Below are 20,122 nucleotides of genomic sequence, written 5' to 3'. Positions count from 1 at the left end.
ATATTCATTGACTATTCTCAATGGTTGTTGTAGGAAACACATAGTAATAAACACACATCCAGTTATGGAAGAGCACAGGAACAAAACAAACATTACACAGTTATGGACAGATTAGTAGGAAAATATCAGTGGCCGCTATAATACATGGTGGTATCTTCAAAGTGGTTTCTCAGGAAGACTGATATATGCAAGAAAGATCTAACAAGTAGTGACAGCCTAAGGGTTGTGAAAAATAGCGTATTACCTCCTCACCAGTGACTCCTTTCACTGAGGTGTGACGGCTGGAAGGAAGGCCAGGATTGAAAAGAAGGACCGAGAGACTTGCACTTGTGTCTAGCAACAGGCTGTTTCGTTGTTCCTCCATAGTCATGATTACCCAGGGCTCCTCCATGGAGATAACAGTCTGGCCAGAGGGAGAAGGCAGGGTATGCCCTGGGTCCTCTCATTCCTGCTGGACTAACTGGTAGGATGGGTCTGAGCTCTGGGGCCTCTGCTTCAGAGGGCAGACCAATCTCCAGTGGTCTCTTTTGCATCCAGGGCATGGCCCATGGGGCCTCTTAGGGCAGTTCCTCTTGAGGTGGCCTGGCTTTTAACAGTGGTAGCAGATGAATGTAGTTGTTGAGTTCTTCTTGGGGCCCCGGGAATCAGACTTGGGGTCTGTTTCTCTTAGTGGTGCAGCAAAAGCAGCTGCTTTTTCTCGGTCTCTTTGTTTTCTCTCCTTGGCCTCCTCCTCATCATGGCTATAGAATACTGAGGAGGCAATTCTTAGTAACATCTCAAGTGAGCTATCTGGGGCAAAACATCCTTGAAGTCTTGCTGATCTTTCTGCCTTAGCCTCCGAAGTGCTGGGATTACAACCATGTACCATCACACCCATGCAAAATTGTTTTACTTTTTATTCCAAAGATTACTTTAGCAAAATAATACAGGCCAGTTTACTTCACTTCACTGCCAATGAAAAAAACAGAGAGCAGCTGGAAACCTCGAAGGAAAAGCTCAGCCCTGGACTGGAATGTGGCATGGTAGTTTAAGGACCACACAAAGTAAACATTTACATTTCAATAAACAGACAAACAGGTTAATGCTAAATTAAAACAATATTAATGGAAATCTTGACAGAAATACAAATTATTACTCAACTTTAGAGTAACACAGGTAACATCATTCTAGAAAGACAGTTCACTATGGGCACTGCTTTGACTAATTAACATATGGAAAGCCATTAGGAACTGGTTTTCAAACTTACTTGGTTAAAGTCTTTTTGTCTCAAGTATGTGATTGCTTTGTTTATTTCCAGATCATTGGCCAGCTCCACATACTGAGAAGCTTTCACTACCTCCACACACCTACAGAAAAGGAAAGCAGTCAAAAGTTACCTGGTTTCATTTTTTATTATATTTATGTTGGTAGTTTTCTTGAAAGTGACCTTAGGGTGTGTTCCTGTTTTCTTTGGTGTTGGGGTTATAACACAGGGCTGTGCATGTGCTAGCCAAGTGCTACGTACACTTGGCCACACTGAGCTACACCCTCAGTCCCAAGGAGTCTGTGAAGTGTCCAGGGCTCTGTAAGGCTGACCACTTGATTCCCTCTAATACACGAGTTAAATTACTTAAGTCTTTAGGTCTAAACTCATTTTCTAATTCAATTCTTTTTTTCTATTCTCAGTCCTAATTATTTTTAATATTTTAAAATTTAGTTTTTTATTTTTTATTAGCACATGTTTGCAGTACGTAATGCTTGCATTCCTTTGTGGAGCTGGTGCATGTGCGTAACACATCTTCACTCCTTTTTTCATACCCTTCCTTCCCCTCTGTCCCCTCTCTATCCATCTCTTGATCACCTTCCCATTTGAGAAAGATCTCTCTACTGTACTTCCTATTTACCGTACTATCTAGCTTTATTTTGCTCTTTAATTTGGGCTTTTCATGTAAGAGCAATCATGTGATGTTTAAATTTGTGTGCCTGATTTATTTACTTAACATTATGGTCTCAAGTTGCACCTATTTTCCTACAAATGATTCAAGATTATCCTTCTTCCTGGCAGAACAGTACTCTAACATGTATAAGTACCACATATTCTTTATCTATTCATCTACTGATGACATATAGGCTACTTCCAAGATTTCGCTATAGACATTGTGCTGCTAATTGTGCTGCTATAAACATGGATGTTGACTTATCACTGAGACAGCATGTCACTTCTAATTGCTTATGCCATTTTAAATAAAAATTGAATGGATAGCTACATTCTCTTTTTAAAATTAACTGTCAAAATGATTTCAATTTATAGGAGGTGAAATTGTTTCTATATTTTTTCATTCTTAACACTGTAATGATGAGAAAAATCTTACAGAACTTTCGGGTACACTTAATTTTTTATGTTTTATCTTGAATAGACTATTACAGATATGTTCCCCAAAGCACAGAACATTTAATGTTTACTATGTATTAGGCACTGTGTTAATTCCTTTCAATGCATTAACGGCAACCCTGAAAAGTAAGATCATCTTTATTTTTCAGTGGGAAGACATGAAAACATGATAACACAGATAGAATAGAAGACTGCACAATTTTTGCTGAGACTGAAACCTACTACCCCAGGACTAACGTTTTTCAAATGAAGGTTCTGAAACTAATTTAATGGGTTATGACTCTTACTTTAGAAATGGAACAAATGGGGTGTGGGAAAATTGGAGAGCTGTTGATCAAAGAACACAAAATTTCAGTTAGAAGGAAGAATAAATTCAAGAGATCTATTGTAAATAATACTGACTACACTTAATAATAATATACAGTATTGTACAATTGCACATAGATCTTAAGGGCTCTCACCACAAAGAAAAGTGAGGCAATGCCTATGTTTAAAAATAATCATTCCACAATGCATTTATATCAAAGCATCATGTTGTATACAATATATAGAATTTTTACTTATCAATTTAAAAAAATAGGAAAAATATCAGAACACTGTACATACTGAGGGCAAGGATTATTTCATAAAACCTGTTTCATTAAGCAAGGTAATCAAATATTTCTTACTGGAAGTCTGGTTTACTAGCCTAAATCAGTAATTCAAAACATTTAAAGCAAAGACTCTCTTTCTTCAGACAGAATCTTTTCCTGAAAACCTGACATACAAAGGAGCCCTCTGTTTACAGGGGAAGGGAACTTGACACCATGCGAGCTCTGTTCTAATCTGAATAACCACTTGTTACCAACTCTATTCCAGTACTAGAACACAGCTGAGCAAGTTCCTACAACTCTGGGAGAATAACTTCTGAAAACCACTGATTCAGGGATGCATTCAGCAAACATCTATTGAATGCCTACTACTTTTCTCACTTGGGGTTTTATGAGAGAATTAAACCCTACAGAAAATTACTTGAGTCATTTTTTCTTGGTTTTCTCAAGATAGTACCTGGCTCCTACTGTTCTTCATGCATGAGATACCTTAGAACCCCAGTGCTTCATTACTTTGAGGAATACATATATGAGAAGGGATGTGAACATCTGGACCTTTGAGGACACGCTTCCTTCTACTTGAGTATCCTCTTTCCCCTGTTTGCTTTGAGTAATCCTTAGGTTCTCAACTCGGATATCACTGGAAGCCTTCTATGCTAGCTGTCTACAGTAGGTTCTCCTAGTGAGCAATCTCGTAACACTCTGTAAAGCATAATTTGCTATATTATTACAACACAGCACTTAGATTGCTTTGCCATTGCTAATGTAATTGTCTACCTCTCTCAACTTAAAACTTTTTGAAGGCAGATGTTTTTTTCATTTTAATCTACCACTGACCCAAAGTACACAATATCTGTTTTTGCTGTGGCTGTTGACCTCCGAACGATTAATGTCATAAGCTACAAAGAAAAAGACTGTTCAATGCCACTTCAGAAACTCCTATCGGAAAGTAAAAAGTACAGTATATAGTAATGTTTTGTTGAATTCAAAATATTTTATAATTTAAGATGCCTGACAAAAATAATATAAAAGATATGAAGCTGAAGAAACTATAGTTAAGGTATCCTAAATTCTATCATCAATATTAAAAGCAAGAATTTACACTATATAGTATTAGGGCATGGATGCATAATGGCATATTACAGTCTACACATGTTAAAACAATGTATAGTAATGACTTTAAAATATTAAACAAATTTACAATGAAGGAGAAAATAAAATATTACTGGAATAATTAAAAATACTTAACAACAATGAAAGGCAGGAAAGGAGAGAAAAAGAAAGATATAAGAGGAAATAGAAAAAAGTAACATAGGACATGGGAAGCTACAGTACTTTAAATGTAACACTGCATTATGGTTTATAGCTAGGCGTCCCCTAAGAGCCTCGCACACCTTTTACAGGGTGACTGGACGATGGGGGCTTACAGCTGACTTGGGGTCTGGTCAGAAGAGGCAGTGGCTGGGGATGTGACCTGGAAGGGTGCATCTCTACCCTCAGCTCCCCGCTTCACTCTCTCTGCTCCCTGATGCTATGACTTCAGTAGCTATTCCTCTGCCACCTCCCGGGATGCCGTCTTGCCCTGGAGCCAGCCAACCATGCAGGGACTGAGGCCACGGAAACATAAGCCAAAGTAAACCTCTCCTCTGAACTGTGAGTGTTGGGTATTTTGTCCTGGTGACCAGGAAAGTGCCTAAGACAGACTGAGATTTCCAGAATAAATTTAAAACAGCAATGCAACTCTGTTTCTTACAAGACACATACCTTAAAGATGTAGAAAGAGGAAAAAGTGAAAGAAGATGACAGACCACAAATTCAAAAGAAAGCAGACAGTAAACTTTAAAACAAAAGATATTACTAGAAGTAATAAAGGATGTTTCATACTGATAAAGGGCTTAATCAACCAGGGATATAGCTCAACTTTAAATCTGTACTTGTGAAATAACACAGCTTAAAAGTATACAAAGCAAAAATTAATACACCTAAAGGAAGAAATAAAAAATCTATAATGATAGTAAAAAAAAGTAACTCATTTCTCTCAATAGTTGAAGGAATAAGTAAACAAAAGTCAATAATCATAAGATTATCTTAAGAAAACAGTAAGAAACCTGACCTGATATACATAGAACATTAATCCCAACTAGAACAGAACATGAGCCCTTTTTAAGTACATTTGCATTATGTACCAAGGCTCAACAAGTTTGAGCGGGTTGAAATCATTCAGTATATATTTTCTGATCACAGTGAGATTAAAGTAGAAGTCAATAAATTGGAAAAATGTAATAGAAAATGTCCAACTTCTTAGAAGCTAAGCAACAAGAAGATATAAGGCCAGTACACACAATTCACATGTATTTGTATATGCTAACAATAGGCAACCAGAAAAGGCTACTGAAAACACAACTGCATACCTGAACACTTAGGAATAAACATAGCCTAGGAGATAAAGACTTATACAATGAACATTACAAAGCATTGCTGAAAGAAAACATAAATAAATGGAAATATCCCATGTTCATGGATGGGAAGACCACACTGTGAAGATATTAATATCACTTAAAGTAATCTTCAGACTCAGTGTGATCCTATTAAAATCCCAATGACTTTTTTTTGTAGATATAGAAAAACCTATCTTGAACTTCACATAGAATTTCAAGGTACTATGAATAGACAAAAACAATACTGAATAGAACAGCAATTCTAAAAAACTCACACCTCCCAGTTTTAAAACTTACCACAAAGTTATAGTAAAACAACAACAACAACAAAACAAAATTACAGTAAATAAAAATAGTGTGTTCCTGGCATACAAGGAGACATATAGAACAAAAGAAAATCCCAAAACTGACTCTTGATATTATACAGATTCAGTTTGATGTGAGTGCAGACAGCTTGAGTCTTAATACAACAGGCCCTGAAAAACCATGAATGGTTTTCTCACATAGCTTCCCATCATCCTATAAAAAGACAAAAGCAGTAGAATGACAAAGGGAGCTTTATAACCAGATCCTTCTTTTCAGCACTAAACCAGATGTCCTAGCCAGTGTACTGGAGCAAGAGAATGAACATAAAAGAAGCATAAAGAGCAGATGGAAGAAAATAAAACTGTGATTATTTACAGATGACACAAATGTGTATGTATGTACTCCAAAATAATCTAAAAATAACTATTCAAATTAGGCTAATTTATTAAGGCCACTGGGTAAAATATGTAAAAATCAAATTATATATCTATACATGAATAAAACACAAATAGAAAATTAAATTTTAGAAATTTAAATTTTAAAAATGTAACATTTATACAGTATCATCAGAAAATCAAACAAAAACAAATAGAACAAGATAGAAGCAGACTTCTGGACTTAAAACTTCAATATACTATTGAAAAAAATAAGAAGACCTAAATAAATGAAGGGCTATGCCACATTCACAAATTGGAACAGCCAGCATTGCAAAACCGACAATTCTCACTGCTTTGATCTATCAATTCCAGTAAATTCTCAATTAGTTTTCCACCACGTCAAGAGAATGAGGAAATAAGCCACAGGGAGGGAGAAAATAGCTGAAAAATACAGTAAGGACTACTGTTCAAAATATGCAAAGAACTCTGAACACCGAACAGTAAGAAGCCAAACAAAAATTTTTAATTGGGCCGAAGATCTGAATATCCAGTTGCTAATAAGGATACAAAAAGATGCTCAATATCACTAGGGAACTTCAAATTTAAAAAACACTGCAATGTTTTCTCTTGTACAAGAAACCCAAAGTATAAATAAGGAACAAAATGGAGGATAGGTATTGGGAAGTAGGAAGAACTTGTTCAAATGGGAAGGGGAACATGGGACGAGGGGAGGGAGAGGGAAGGAAGGGAAAAAAGAATTGAAGAAAAAATGCAAATAGAGATTTTATAAATTGGGAGGGGAAGACCGGCTGGAGGGAGGGGAGGCGGGGACACAAAACAAATTAAGATATGTTATGTCCATGTTCACATCCTCTACAGTGAATGTGATCATTATGTACTGTACATATGTACTAATGAAAAATTAAATTAAATTTTAAAAAATGCAATACCACTGTACACTATACACTCATTAGGAAAGTCCAAAGTTGAAACCAACGACAACAATAAATGCTGGCAAGGGTATGGAGTAACAGAAACTCTCCTTAATTGCTCATGAGAATGTAAAATGGTATAGACATGTTGGAAGGCAGTTGGCAATTTCTTTAAAAAAAATATGATCCAGCAATCACACTCCTTGGTATCTACTGTAAGAGCTGAAAACTAATGTTCACAGAGAAACCTATACATGGATGTAAATAATACCTGCATTCATAACTGCCAAAACTTAAAAACAACCAAGATGTTCTTCAGTAAGTGGATGACTAAACACAGATAAAATGAAACATGCAGCATTAAAAAGCAATGAGTTATCAAGCTACAAAAATACATGGAAGAAACGAAAAGACATGTTACTAAGTGTAAATAAGAAGCCAACCTGAAAGGGCTACATCCTGCACGATTTCAGTAACACAACTTTCAGAAAAAGGGAAAACTATGAAAGCAGTAAAAAGATCAAGGGTGGCCAAGGTTTTGGGGAGAGGGAGGAATGAAAAGATAGAGCGCGGGGGATTTTTAGGGCAGTAGTACTGTTCTGCAATGGTGGATACATGAAATACAACACGAAGAGACAATCCTAACAATCTGTGCAGCCGGGCGATGATGACATGTCTGTGGGCTCACTGTATAACAAAAGCACCACACCGCTGCGGGAGGCTGGTGGAAAGGGAAGCGGAGGGCTATGTGGGAACTCTCTGTAATTCTGTTAAATTACACTGTAACCCTAAAACTGTTCTCCCCAAATTGAGTCTATTAATTTTTTAAATCCCTTTTTTTTTTGGGTGGAAATTGGCTATTGATTCTAAAATTTCTATGGATATGACAAGGGCCAGGAATAGCTGAGGCAATTCTGAAGACCAAATATGGAGAACTTATACTATCGTTCCTCTTCCATTCAGGCTGCTATAGAAAAATAACAAAATGGGGCTAGTTCAGAAACAACAGAAATTTATTTCTTACAGTTCTGAAGAACAGAAAGTCCAAAACCAAAGTACCACCAGACCTGGCAAGGGTCTGTTTCTTGGTTTACAGAACGGCACCTTTCTGGTTGCATCCTCACACGGTGGAGCGGGTACTAATTCCATTCACAAGGACTCTACTCCCATGACCTGACTTCCAGAGACAACACTCCCCTTCTGATGCTACCGCTTTGGGGGTTAGGATTTCAACATATGAATTTTGGGGAGACACAAACATTCTAGATCATTAAGAATTATTATGAACTACAGAAATTGTAAAAACGGGAGTTAAGTGCAAGAACAACTAAATGGATTAAATATTCTATAAAGAGATCCATACATAGTCATTTGACATGTCAAAGATGACATTACAGTGCAGTACAAAAAGCACAAGCTTTTCCATAAATCATGCTGCGTCACCTGAATAGCTCTATTAAAGAGAAAAAAGAGAAAAAAATCTTGACCTTACTTCATATTATAAATAATAACAATTCCATGCAGATCATTCAAACATGAAGGGTAGGACTTCTGGAAGAAAATATAGGAAAAGATTTTGTGCATGGTTTCTTTTACTTTGTAAGACTTACCCATGGCTTACCTGTAGCTGTGATGCTTAATTTTCATTGCTGTGTTACAGTTCATGATGTTAATCTATCACAATTCATTTATCCATGCTAACCCTAACAGACACTACGGTAGCTTGCTGTTGGAGCCTGTTAAAATGCTCCTGTCAGTATTACTGAACAACTGCACACATCGTTGGTGGATGGTGCCCTCACTACTGCTGTGCACGCACCTAAGGCTCAGTCCTCTGGTTTAGCTTTAATAGTAAAAGAGCACGGAGGTGACTGCCAAGGAAGCTGGGACAGAGGTCACCCTTTGGAGTGGGAAGGATGGTGATCCACATCAGGATCTGCTAAGGTACTGCTAATCACCTTTTCTTTAAATTTTATTTATTAAGCTAGGTAGTGGTTGTATGGGAATTTGCTTTTGTGACATACTATTGACATGATGTTACTGTTTTGTACAATTTGTATATGTGCTTTATATCCTACCACAATGGTTAAAATGATTTAATCACTTACAAGTAAGTTAACATATATATAGTAAGAAAGCCAGAAGAATTTACATTGAAAAATCACAATTCAGGATTGAATTCTCCCTCTCTTCAATAAAACAGTTGTATAATATATGTGTGCTTTGCTGGGTGTGGTGGCACACGCCTGTAATCCCAGCACTCGGGAGGCTGAGGCAGGAGGATCGTTGCGAGTTTGAGGCCAGCTTGGGCTACAAAGTGAGCTCAAGGCCAGCCTGAACTGCATAGCAAGACTCTGTCTCAAAAAGACCAAAAAAAAAAAAAAAAAAAAAAAAAAAAAAAAAAATCCATCCACATCTGGCTGCACATTGGAGCTACTGAGAAAGCACCAGGAAAACTACAGATGTTTCTGTCCCATTTAAGACTGACTAAATCTTTACTTTTAACAAGTTTCTCAGAGGCATTCAAGAACTAGTGCACAGTGAAAAGCAATGTCGCATGCTGGATATATCTCATAGAACCCCAGTGGAGCATTAGAAATATCAATACCCAAGTTCCAACGCTCAAAATTCTAATTTAAGTGTCTAGAACACAGCCTAGCCCTTGATAAATTTTTGAATACCCTGATGATGGGAATATGGATCGGAATCACCTGCTCACTCCCAACCTCAGAACCCTGAACCAGATCCTCGGAGGGGGGATGTTGGGAAAACCTGACCGTCGGCCTTTTTGAAAGAAATTTTTTTTGCCGTGCTGGGGATCAAACACAAGCCTCCTGTGCATGCTAAGCACATGCTATTCTACTGGTCTATCCCCCTAACCCTGATCTGTACCTATCTGTATCCATGGTAATTCCAGTGAATACAAAGTTTAAAAATCACTGACCTTAAAAAAGAACTAAGAAGTGTTATGTACATTACCAACTCCCCACAAGGAATATGATCATCATGTATTACAAACATGTACTAATAAAAATAAAAACAGAAAAAAACAATCATTGACCTTAACTATCTGTCCTGAGGTCAGTGAATTTTTACTACTCAATTCAGCTACAGAAAAAGGCAATGATTATGTTTATCTCCCTGAGATAAGGTATGAGGTATAATAAAAGAAGCTGAAACAAGGGTATGTTTGATAAATGTAAACCAAACTCAATTTTTTTGGTCACAATTTAAGGCACAAACTTAACATCAGGCCTCAGCTAAATGTTCACTGAAAACTTACCTGGAGAGAAATAAATTAATAACCCTATTTTTAGGGAGAATAACTATAAAATTGTTGGTTTTATAATTAGCTTACTAGTAATATCAATCAGCTTTTGGAAGAACTGGTATATTCCAGATTTTAATAGGCTGAAATATTTAACAGACAGCAAAACACTGGCAATCACTTTTTATAGTCTTATTACTACCATTAAAAATTTTAAATAGATGGGCATGGTGGCGCATGCCTGTAATCCCAGCACTAGGGAGGCTGAAGCAGAAGGATCGCTGTGAGTTTGAGAACTGCCTGGGCTATAAAGTGAGCTCAAGGCCAGCCTGAACTGCATAGCGAGACCCTGTTTCAAAAAGACCAAAAATAAATAAATAAATAAATAAATAAATAAATAAATAATTTTAAATAGAAACTAGCTTCCAAAAGCTGGATCTGAATAGACAGAATATAGCCTTTCAACTTTAAAACTGCTTCCCTTTTACTGAATAATTTAAGATATAAACAGAACTGCCTTAAGAGCTAAATTAAGCAGGACACTCTAAATTGGCTACTTTTTTTTATTGAAAATGTCATCTAAAAACTAAACAGAACAAAATTTAGATAGTTTAAATCTTTTGTTTATTTAATTTCAGGTCCAAAAAACTCTCAAACATTGAAAAGATGTTAAAAAGTCTGTTCCTTAATTCTCTGCAATTAATAAAATACATGAAAAAATGAGACAAAATTAGACATTATGAAAGGTTTTCCTATAATGTATTTTTTATCCTCAGAAGCTCTAATGCTGCCTTCTAAGAATACTGTCCAGTATTTTAAACTATATGTGTATAAGTACATTTACATGTAGTTTTATATGTACATATATATGGCTTTTAACATGTATGCACACATAGACACATATACATATATGTTCATACACATGTATATATCTATTGCAATTTCTGAAAAAGTTACATAAGGAAGTTTTATGAATATATAAACATCTTTTTTCTTTGTTTTTTAAGACAGGGTCTCGGGGCTGGGGATTTAGCTCAGCGGCACAGAGCCTGCCTGGCAAGTACAAGGTCATGAGTTCAATTCCTGGTACCAGAAAAAAACCAAAAAACAAACAACCAACCAAACAAAAAGGGTCTCACTAAGTTGCCCAGGCTGGCCTGGAACTTATGTTCCTCCTGCCCCAGCCTGCCCAGTACTGGTATTACAGGCATGTACCGCCATACCTGGCTACAAACGTTTTTCCTCAAAGTTACTAAAATTTAAATTTGCACTTGATTTTCATGCTGAGACCTAGCAAAGTCTTTGAAAAACTGCCGGCTCCACTCTAAAGAAATGGGTGCCTATCTAGCTTACACATAGGAAAGAAGACACTTTTGAGGCTGGCACTTTAGGCGGCACTGGTCCCTGCTGAGGCCTGTATTGACCTGTGAAGCTGGAACGCCTCAAAGGACAAGATACGGTCACATCTGAGGACGTAAGTCTATTTAGATTCTTTGTTTTACTGCATCAGCATCCGTATCAAAAGGCGCCCCAAATTTTTCTTCTTAAATAGAGGCCAGTATGTTCATGAGGAACAGATTTGAATTCAATAATGAGGATTAATTTGATAAACTTTAATGATGTTAGAAGACAAATGAATCACATACCAGAAGAATCCAAGCAGAAATAAAATAATAACATACATGATATGCTCCTGTACTAGGTGGAAGAGAACAAATTTAATCACTCGTTTATTCAACAAATTACCTAAAATTTCCAACTCTAAAATGCCACTCCTCTCTAGGAAACATGTTAGTCATCAAGAAAGAACAGCAGGCTCTTCAGATGTGAGCTATTACTCAGATGGATTATTTTATTGCTTCTTGGCCTTTTGGCTAAGATCAAGTGGCTGGATAGAAAGTTTAGAATTACTTCCAAACATGAGAGAAGATTAGAAAAAGAGGGCACAAGTTGAAATTTATACAATGGAAACAATTTATAGAAAGGAAACAATCATAACGAGTGGTAACACACTAGCCTGAGTAGTGGAGACCACTATGAAGCAGCTCTGACTAGTACTTAATATTAACCAATTGGCTTTTCATGTTCATGTGTGAATCTGCCCAAGGCCTAGGCCACATCTGGAGGTGAGCAATGGACTCACAGTAAGTGAACCTCTATGAGTCACTGGTCCCTGCTGAGGCCTGTATTGATCTGTGAAGTTGGAATGCCTCAAAGGACAAGATATGGTCACAGCTGAGGACCTGTGGCTCCAACCCCAATTAACTACAAGGAGACTGTAGCTGCAGACATCTCACTCCTGAGGTGAAGGCCTTCCTGGAGATAACATAGTTCTCCTAAATTAACATAATGTATTACTTGGAGAAGTCCTTAGAGGGATTCCCAAGTCCTGCCCAGATTCCTGCATTTTCTTCAGTATCCCCCTCCTTTGTTTGAAAACCAAATAAATACAGGCTGCCCAGGGAAGTTCTTGGTCTTAACCCAGAGAATCTCCAATTCAGTAAGACAGGTGGACCCTCCTGGAGCCCTAAAATCATTTCAGTTGTCTCATTTATTTAAGCCTTCGATGTCCGTTAGTTTGGGAGATTGTGGGCCTAATCAGCCTGCAATAACTGGATAGCTGAGTACCTAATTACAAAATGACGTGAACAATAAAAAAATTATCTTAGAACTTTTATAATGGCCTATATTAACCTTAATATACATTTTCTGCTTGATGAGTACAAATCAATACTCATAATCACTTTTTAGTATCAATATTAATCTTGAATAAATAAAAATATAAATTACAATATACCATGTTCATGTGGTTTTATTGAATTTCTCTCTTACCAGTCATAACCTACTGCAAAGGATGTCTCAATCACAGGAGCAATAAGTTTTGCAGCTGTCATGATGTATTTTTCTGCCATGGCTTTCCTAAAATTAAAGAAGTAAGTTTTATTTAGAAATATGATATAAAATGCTTAAATTTATGAAAATTTAAGTGTAAATATTATCTATCAAAGCTAACATAGCACAGATGGTTATTAAAAAATGGAAAACTACACAAGAAATATGTTTGCAAGTCAGGGTAAAAACCATAACTAGGAAACATGATCAGCAACGTAACTGCCTCCTGATCCAGAGCGTTTGTTTCTTTTCTGCTCACTATGCCTTCTGACAAATTAAAGAAACAGAGAGACAGGAGAAAGGCAAGAGGCTCTGCAGCAAAACTGACACTGTAGTCGTGAGAAAGAATGAAAAATGAGCTGTCCAAGAAAAAGGCTGTGCTGAATAGTGAAACATGGTGCTTTTGCACGTATTTTCCAGGTGTGTGAGTGTGTGATTGTGTGTGTGTGTATCGCACATAGTCAGCATTACTGGAAAATGTCAAACTGTATTTCAAGGTGGATATACCAACTTATACTGGTGGATGAGCATTCTCATCTTTTACATTTTTCCTGGATTTATACACACAGAAACGGACTCAGAATGTACACCCTATTTATAACCGTCTCTTCAATCTTACTATGCTGTATTTGTATGGAAATGGTACCTTTCCATGGCATAGACATTATTTCTGTAATTTTTTTCATTAAACTTTTTATTTTGAGATAATTGTAGATCTGATGCATTTGTAAAAAAATAGTAGGGATCCACTACTCAGCCATAAAGAAGGATAAACTTGAGGCTTTTATAGGGAAATGGATGCAACTTGAGACCATACTCATAAGTGAAATAAATCAGACTCACAAGTGTAAACATTGCATTGACTCCCTGGCGTGAGAACCTGAAAGAGTAAATAAGGTCTAAAATGTGCAACAGATACTGTGAAATGGGAAGAACTCATTCAAAAGGAAAAAGGAACTAGGATGGGTGAAAGGGGAAAGGACAGTAGTGGAAGGGTAAAAATGCAAGTGAGTTATACTATTAGTGTCTCCTACTTCTTTAAAAAGGAAGGTGTGTGCTAGGATCAACTGGAGAAATTTTTATGTCCGTATCTTGTACCCTGAGCAGCTACTTTAGAGATAACAACATGTAATGTATTAACTATTGTTATTCTCCTATCATTTTGTTGTGAAATTTTGTTTTACTTTTTTCTATAAAATAAAAAAAAAACAGGGATCCAGTGTGCGCCTCACTCAGTTTCTCCAAAGGTGACACCTGCGTAAGTGCAGTGCAGCACCACAGCCGGGATTCCGGCACTGACACCGTCAGGACACTGGGCATCTCCACTGCTGCCGCGAGCCCTTATGCTGCCTTCCCACCCTCTCCTGACAACTACTAGTCTTCTCTCCATTTCTATAGTTTTGACTTTAAAACCATTATATAAATGGAAATGTATATATTTTGTGTATCATCTTTAGGGATAACTGTCCACAATTCCCTTCAGATTCTTCCAAACTGTATTATTAACAGTTCATCCCTTTGTGTTGCTGACCAATGTTCCATGCTATTATTGAATGATGCAAAAAAAAAAAAAAAAAAAAAAGAAACAGCAAAATTTAACACCTATTCATCATAAAACTTTCAAAAAAATAGAATCAGGACTGATTGTCAAACAATGAACCATTGTCAAATAATGCAACCCGAGAATAAATTCTACTGGGTAATGGTTTATAATTTAAAATATAGATAGTCTCAGCTGGATGTGGTGGCACATTCCTATAATCCCACCAGTCTACGAGGCTGAGGCAGGAGGATCCCAAATTTGAACCCAGCCTAGCAACTTAGCAACTTAGCAAGACCCTGTCTCGAAATAAAAATAAAAATTTTTAATAGTAAAGGGCAGCTGAGGATATAGCTCAGCAGGAATACCTTGAGTTCAGTCCTCAGTACTTGGAGAAGGGGAATATATATTCCTAATATTTTTTTAAGAAAGTACTTCATAAAGCTACAATCCACATGTCATACAATTTACCCACATAAAATCTATAATTCAATGATTTAAGTGTATACACAGATTTGTGCAAACATCACTATAATCACTTTGAGAACATTTTCTTTACAAAAGAAACCCAATACCAATTATCAGACACCTTTGTGCATACCTACAGCTAACCTAACTTCTGTAGATTCATCACATCTACAGCTGTCATAATAGAATATATGACTTCCTTGTGACTCATTTCTTTTTGGATTTCATAAAAATCTTTGTTTTCTTTTGAGACAGAGGTTCCACATCATGTAGTTTTTGTCCTCCCTTCTCATATCTTACTTTTATTGATTTTCACATCTTAAACTAATTTTGCATTCTTAGCATAAATCCTACTTGATTGTAGTGTGCAATTATTTTTATATCTTGTTAATATTACTTTTTGAAATTTTCATATTCATAAAATATTGTTCTGTGGTCTTTTTGGTGTTCCCTTTATCTGATTTTGGTATCAGGAAAAACTAATGTCACAATTTGGTAGAACCGATATTAATTCTTTAAAGGTTTGCTAGAATTCTCTACCAAGACCAACTAAAGCCTGGAGGTTTCTGTTTCTGAGTTTTAAAACCATGCATTCAATTTCCTTAACATGCATATAGCTATTTAAAAAATCTACTTCCTATTAGGTAAGCTGTAGTAGAAAGTTTTCCAGTGAAGTGGCGCACTTCATCTAACCTGTCAAGTCTATAGCTGTGGGGCTGCTTGTAGTACTCTTTCTATTACCTTTTTGATAACTTTAGGGTCTGCAGTGTTTTACTCCTGGCACTGTTTTGTTTCTCTTTTTAGTTTGTCAGTCTTGCTAGAAGTTCATCAATTCTATCGCTCTTTTTAAAGAACCAGGTGTACTTCATTGACTTTTTCATTGTTTCCCTGTTTTCAATATCAGCAGTTTCTATTATATTGTTTTCCCACTATGAATCAGGGGATATTTATCTATGGCTGCTTTCAGGACTTTTTTTGAGATGGTCTCACTAGGTTGCACAACACCGTTGGGTCTTGCACTCTTAGGCTCAAGTAATCATCCTGCATCAGCCTCTCAAATGCCTGGTTCTCCAGAGGCAAGGCATTGCACCCAACTTAACACTTTCTGTGTCTTTAATGTTCAGAAGTTTAAAATCATGATATGTGTATCTTGACATTGAGTTCCTTAGGTTTATTTGTTTGGGGTTCACCAAACTTCTTGAATTGCACATTTACTTTTCTTGACAAATTTAGCTATTAATTCTTCAGTCTACCCCTCTTCTCTCCCGGATTCTGACGACACAAATGTTAGTCGTTTTGTCAGAATACCATGGGTCCCTGGGGCTCTGTTCATTTTTGGTTTTGGACCATTTTCTCCCTATTGTTCAGATTGGGTAATTGTGTTTTCCATCTTCAAGTTACGGAAAGTTTCCTGTTCCCTCCATTCCACCTCTGAGCCCATTCACTGAACTTTTAATTTTAATTGTTGTATTTTTCAGTTCTAAAGTTTCTATTTGATTCTTCTTTTTATCTTTCATTTCTTTGCTGAAATTGTCTACTTCTTTCTTTGCGAGTTTTTTTTCCCTAGTTTTAAGCATACTTATAATTTCCTGGCTCCTAGCAAAGAGCTCCTAAAACCTTTGGAGGTCCTGAGTGGTGGAAGTGTCTTTTGTTATTCACAAGCCCCTTTTCTTACCATACCTGAGTTTATGCTAGCGAGGTAACTGCTTGTTGGAAAGCTTGTGGATGGGGCTGGGTACCAATGGAAGCAATCGAGCAATCAGAGGGCTGGAATTCTAGGTCTCATTCTCCAAATCCCAAGGAGTGAACAAGGACTAGAAATTCAGCTTCAGCACCAAAGGCCAATGCTATCGTCAGTCATGCCTACCTAATGGAACCTCAATTAGGAGGTCTTTCAGGCTGGTGAACAGACAAGGGTACTAATGGGTAGTAAACCTGCAGAGGGCATGGTAACACCATGCCCCTCCCCACACACCTAGGCTTTACAAAGTGGTAAACATAAGTAAAGTGTTTTCCTGAGTTCTGTGAATTTTTCTAGCAACTTATGGAACCCACGGAGAAGAATGGTAGGAAGCAGAGATTCATAGTCAGAAGTAGGGGAGACTCATGCTTGCAGTGACTGCAGTGCGGGTGGAAAGGCAGTCTTGTGGTACTGAGTCCTGACACTCTGAGGTCTGCATGAACTCTCGGTAGTTACTGTTAGAATTCAATTGTTGGACATCAGTTGGTGTCCAGAGAGCTGAAACATTTGTTCTTAATGTGGCATTAGAAGTAGACTGTAGTACCACATTAAAGGAAAGAAAAAGCAAATGTAATTTCCTCTTTTATATTTGATATTTATTTGGGAAGCAGGACAAAAAACATTAGGATATAATTCTGAAATAAATTATGTAAAAGGAAAGAAAATTACAGAGAAATGTAAGAATACCATGTAATTTTGTTCTTAAATGTAAGAATAACATGTAATTTCTTACATGAAATGTAAGAATAAATGTAAATAATAATAATTGGGTTCAGCATGAGGACTGGAACTACTTGGAAAGAGAAAAGAGAATCCAACGAAGTACAGAAATGGCTAAATGATAGCTCTTTTCAAGAAACAGAATGGGCCCAGGGATGTAGGTCAGCGGCACAGTGCCTGCCTGGCAAGCATGAGGTCCTGAGTTCAATTTCCGGTACCAAAAAAACCCAAAAAGGATAAATGTAACAAGGTTTATGGGAAACAATGATAATGTACATTTAATCATTGTATAAAACCAAAACTACATTATTAAGTGCCCCAATATTACCTTTCACGTTCCATTTGTCTGAGATGATCGTTTTTTATAGCTTCAATTACTAAATTAGTATGGGGATCATCCTAGGAAAATAAAATTGAAAAACAATCAAAACTAAATATCAAAAACTTAGATTTCTAATCAAAGCCCCCACAAACCAGTTATATAAAATGGAGATTACATTAACCTTTATTTTCTTTTTATTTCTGATTCTTAGTATATTTTCCATTGAACTAACATAAATTTTGAACAGCTGATAAAAGGGCTAGGTTGGGCAGAAATAGGAGCAACTATACAGAAGCGATTATTATGTGATAATACAATTTCTAATCTCAAATATAAATGCTTTCATGATCATCAACTGCTTAATATAATCCATAATTCAACCCCCTATCAAAAATACAGATGGGAGCAGGGCATAATGGAATATACCTAAATCCTAGCTACTTAGGAGGCTGAGCCAGGAAGACCCTGAGTTTAAAGGCCAGCCTAGAGAACAAAGTGAAATCTTGTCTTAAAAAAAAAAGGAATACACATAGGACTGGGGTATGGCTCAGTGACAGAGCTCTTATCTACCATGCACAAGGTCCCAGGTTCAATCCCTAACTAACAGTCCCGCCACACACACAGTAAGGTAATTTTTCACAACACATTTTCTCAATATGAAAGTGATAGGTAATAATTAGCATGGATCCAGTACTTACTACGTTCCAAGTACTACTCTGAGCATTTTACGTGCACTAACTCATTTAACCCTCACAACCCTGTAAGGCAGGTTGTTAGAAGTAGTCCCAATTTTAGGTAAAGGAACTGAGGCACAGGAGAGTAAGAACTGCGTGGCAGAGCCAAGTGCCTGGCTTTAGAGGTTTCACTCGGTAACCAAGAGGCTACTACATCCTTACGCTCTACTAAGAAAAATGTACTAGCTCCATGAAACTGAAGATACTATACCGTTATCTGTGGACCTATAAATAAAGGTAATTTTGTATGGGTTGACTTGATGTAAAATAACACCACAGAATAAACCTGTAATTTATGCATAAAAATCTGGAAGATATTTTGAAAGCACTAAGAAAAACAATCTCATTGTCCAGAAATTGTTTCTATTTTCATGTTCCAGTTGCTGTTCATGAGGAGGTGTATATCTGTCCTTTTAATTAATATTACATAATAGGGAATATTACATAATATTACAACATAGGGAAATTACATCTCCCTATGTCTTTAAAAATAGGACTTTTGAGAGCTGTGTTATGTTCTACTCCATGAATAAAGACAAGAAACTTTTTTTTTTATCCTTGTGACCCAGTTAGCACAGGTTAGTTTAGGTTTCCAGCTCAAGAACTTCAAAAAGATTTTGATCTTTAAATCTGCTAGAAAGGATTGTGTGGTTCCATGGTCAAGATGTCACTCTTTATGAATGACGTGCAAATCTTATTTTTAATGAATCTTTTTAAAAAGTTTGACTAAATTTGTGCAGTCTGTTTTAACTATAATCTCTAGCCCCATTCCAAGAGAGTCCCACTCCCAGCCTAATTTAAATAACAAATGAAATAGATCATCGATGAGTCATAGTAACATAATCCTTTGAGAACTCAAGAAGTCATGTAAAACAGGCATGGTGGCACACACCTGCAATCAGAGCACTCTGGGTGGCTGAGACAGGAGAATCACAAGTTTGAGCCCAGTGTCAGAAAATTAGTGACTCAGTGATAACCTGTCTCAAAATTTTTTTTAAAAAAAAGCGTGGCTGGGGATATAATACAACGCAAACACTCTTGAGCTCAATACGCAGTACCACAAGAAAAAAAGTCATTTATTCCAATTTTCTCATTCCTAGAAAAAGAGAAACATACATAAGGAGGCAATGACTACATAACAATCTTTTTCATACTCACGCTTGGTGAAATATATTTATCATCATCATCAATTTCTAATGGAACAGCAATCAATTTTTGAAATGCCTTCTTCATTTTTTCTCGGTCTCCAATGGCAAAATAACTAAGAATTAGGTTGAAGCCTGCCTTCAGGTTTGGCGCCATACTCATTATGTGCTCAAGTGAATTAATGGCATCTGAATACTGACCAGTTTTAATAAACGTAACTCCAATGTTCTGCATTATTTTAATCCTAAATAGAAATAAACATGAATTAGTCTGACAG

General features: G+C 36.6%; 1 protein-coding gene across 8 annotated transcripts in view; it reads right to left on the bottom strand.

Annotated features, from left to right (window-relative positions):
- Ift88 (intraflagellar transport 88) overlaps positions 1-20,122 on the bottom strand; it is a 115,830-nt gene that overhangs the window by 59,128 nt on the left and 36,580 nt on the right. For all 8 annotated transcript variants that reach the window (XR_264192.2, XM_005406308.2, XM_013505482.1 and 5 more), the window contains exons 12-15: positions 19,858-20,089; positions 17,972-18,042; positions 13,115-13,201; positions 1,247-1,346 (exon numbers count right to left, since the gene is read on the bottom strand). Coding sequence is in view for 7 of the 8 variants with exons in the window: in XM_005406308.2 (XP_005406365.1) it covers positions 1,247-1,346; positions 13,115-13,201; positions 17,972-18,042; positions 19,858-20,089 (490 nt within the window). In the remaining variant the exon portion in view is untranslated. The remainder of the gene's footprint in view (positions 1-1,246; positions 1,347-13,114; positions 13,202-17,971; positions 18,043-19,857; positions 20,090-20,122) is intronic.

Source organism: Chinchilla lanigera, unplaced genomic scaffold (genome assembly GCF_000276665.1).
Source record: "Chinchilla lanigera isolate Chin_1 unplaced genomic scaffold, ChiLan1.0 scaffold00096, whole genome shotgun sequence".
Taxonomy (NCBI): Eukaryota; Metazoa; Chordata; class Mammalia; order Rodentia; family Chinchillidae; genus Chinchilla; species Chinchilla lanigera.
Note: the sequence above shows the minus strand (reverse complement) of the source record. Positions and strands in the feature narration are given on the sequence as shown.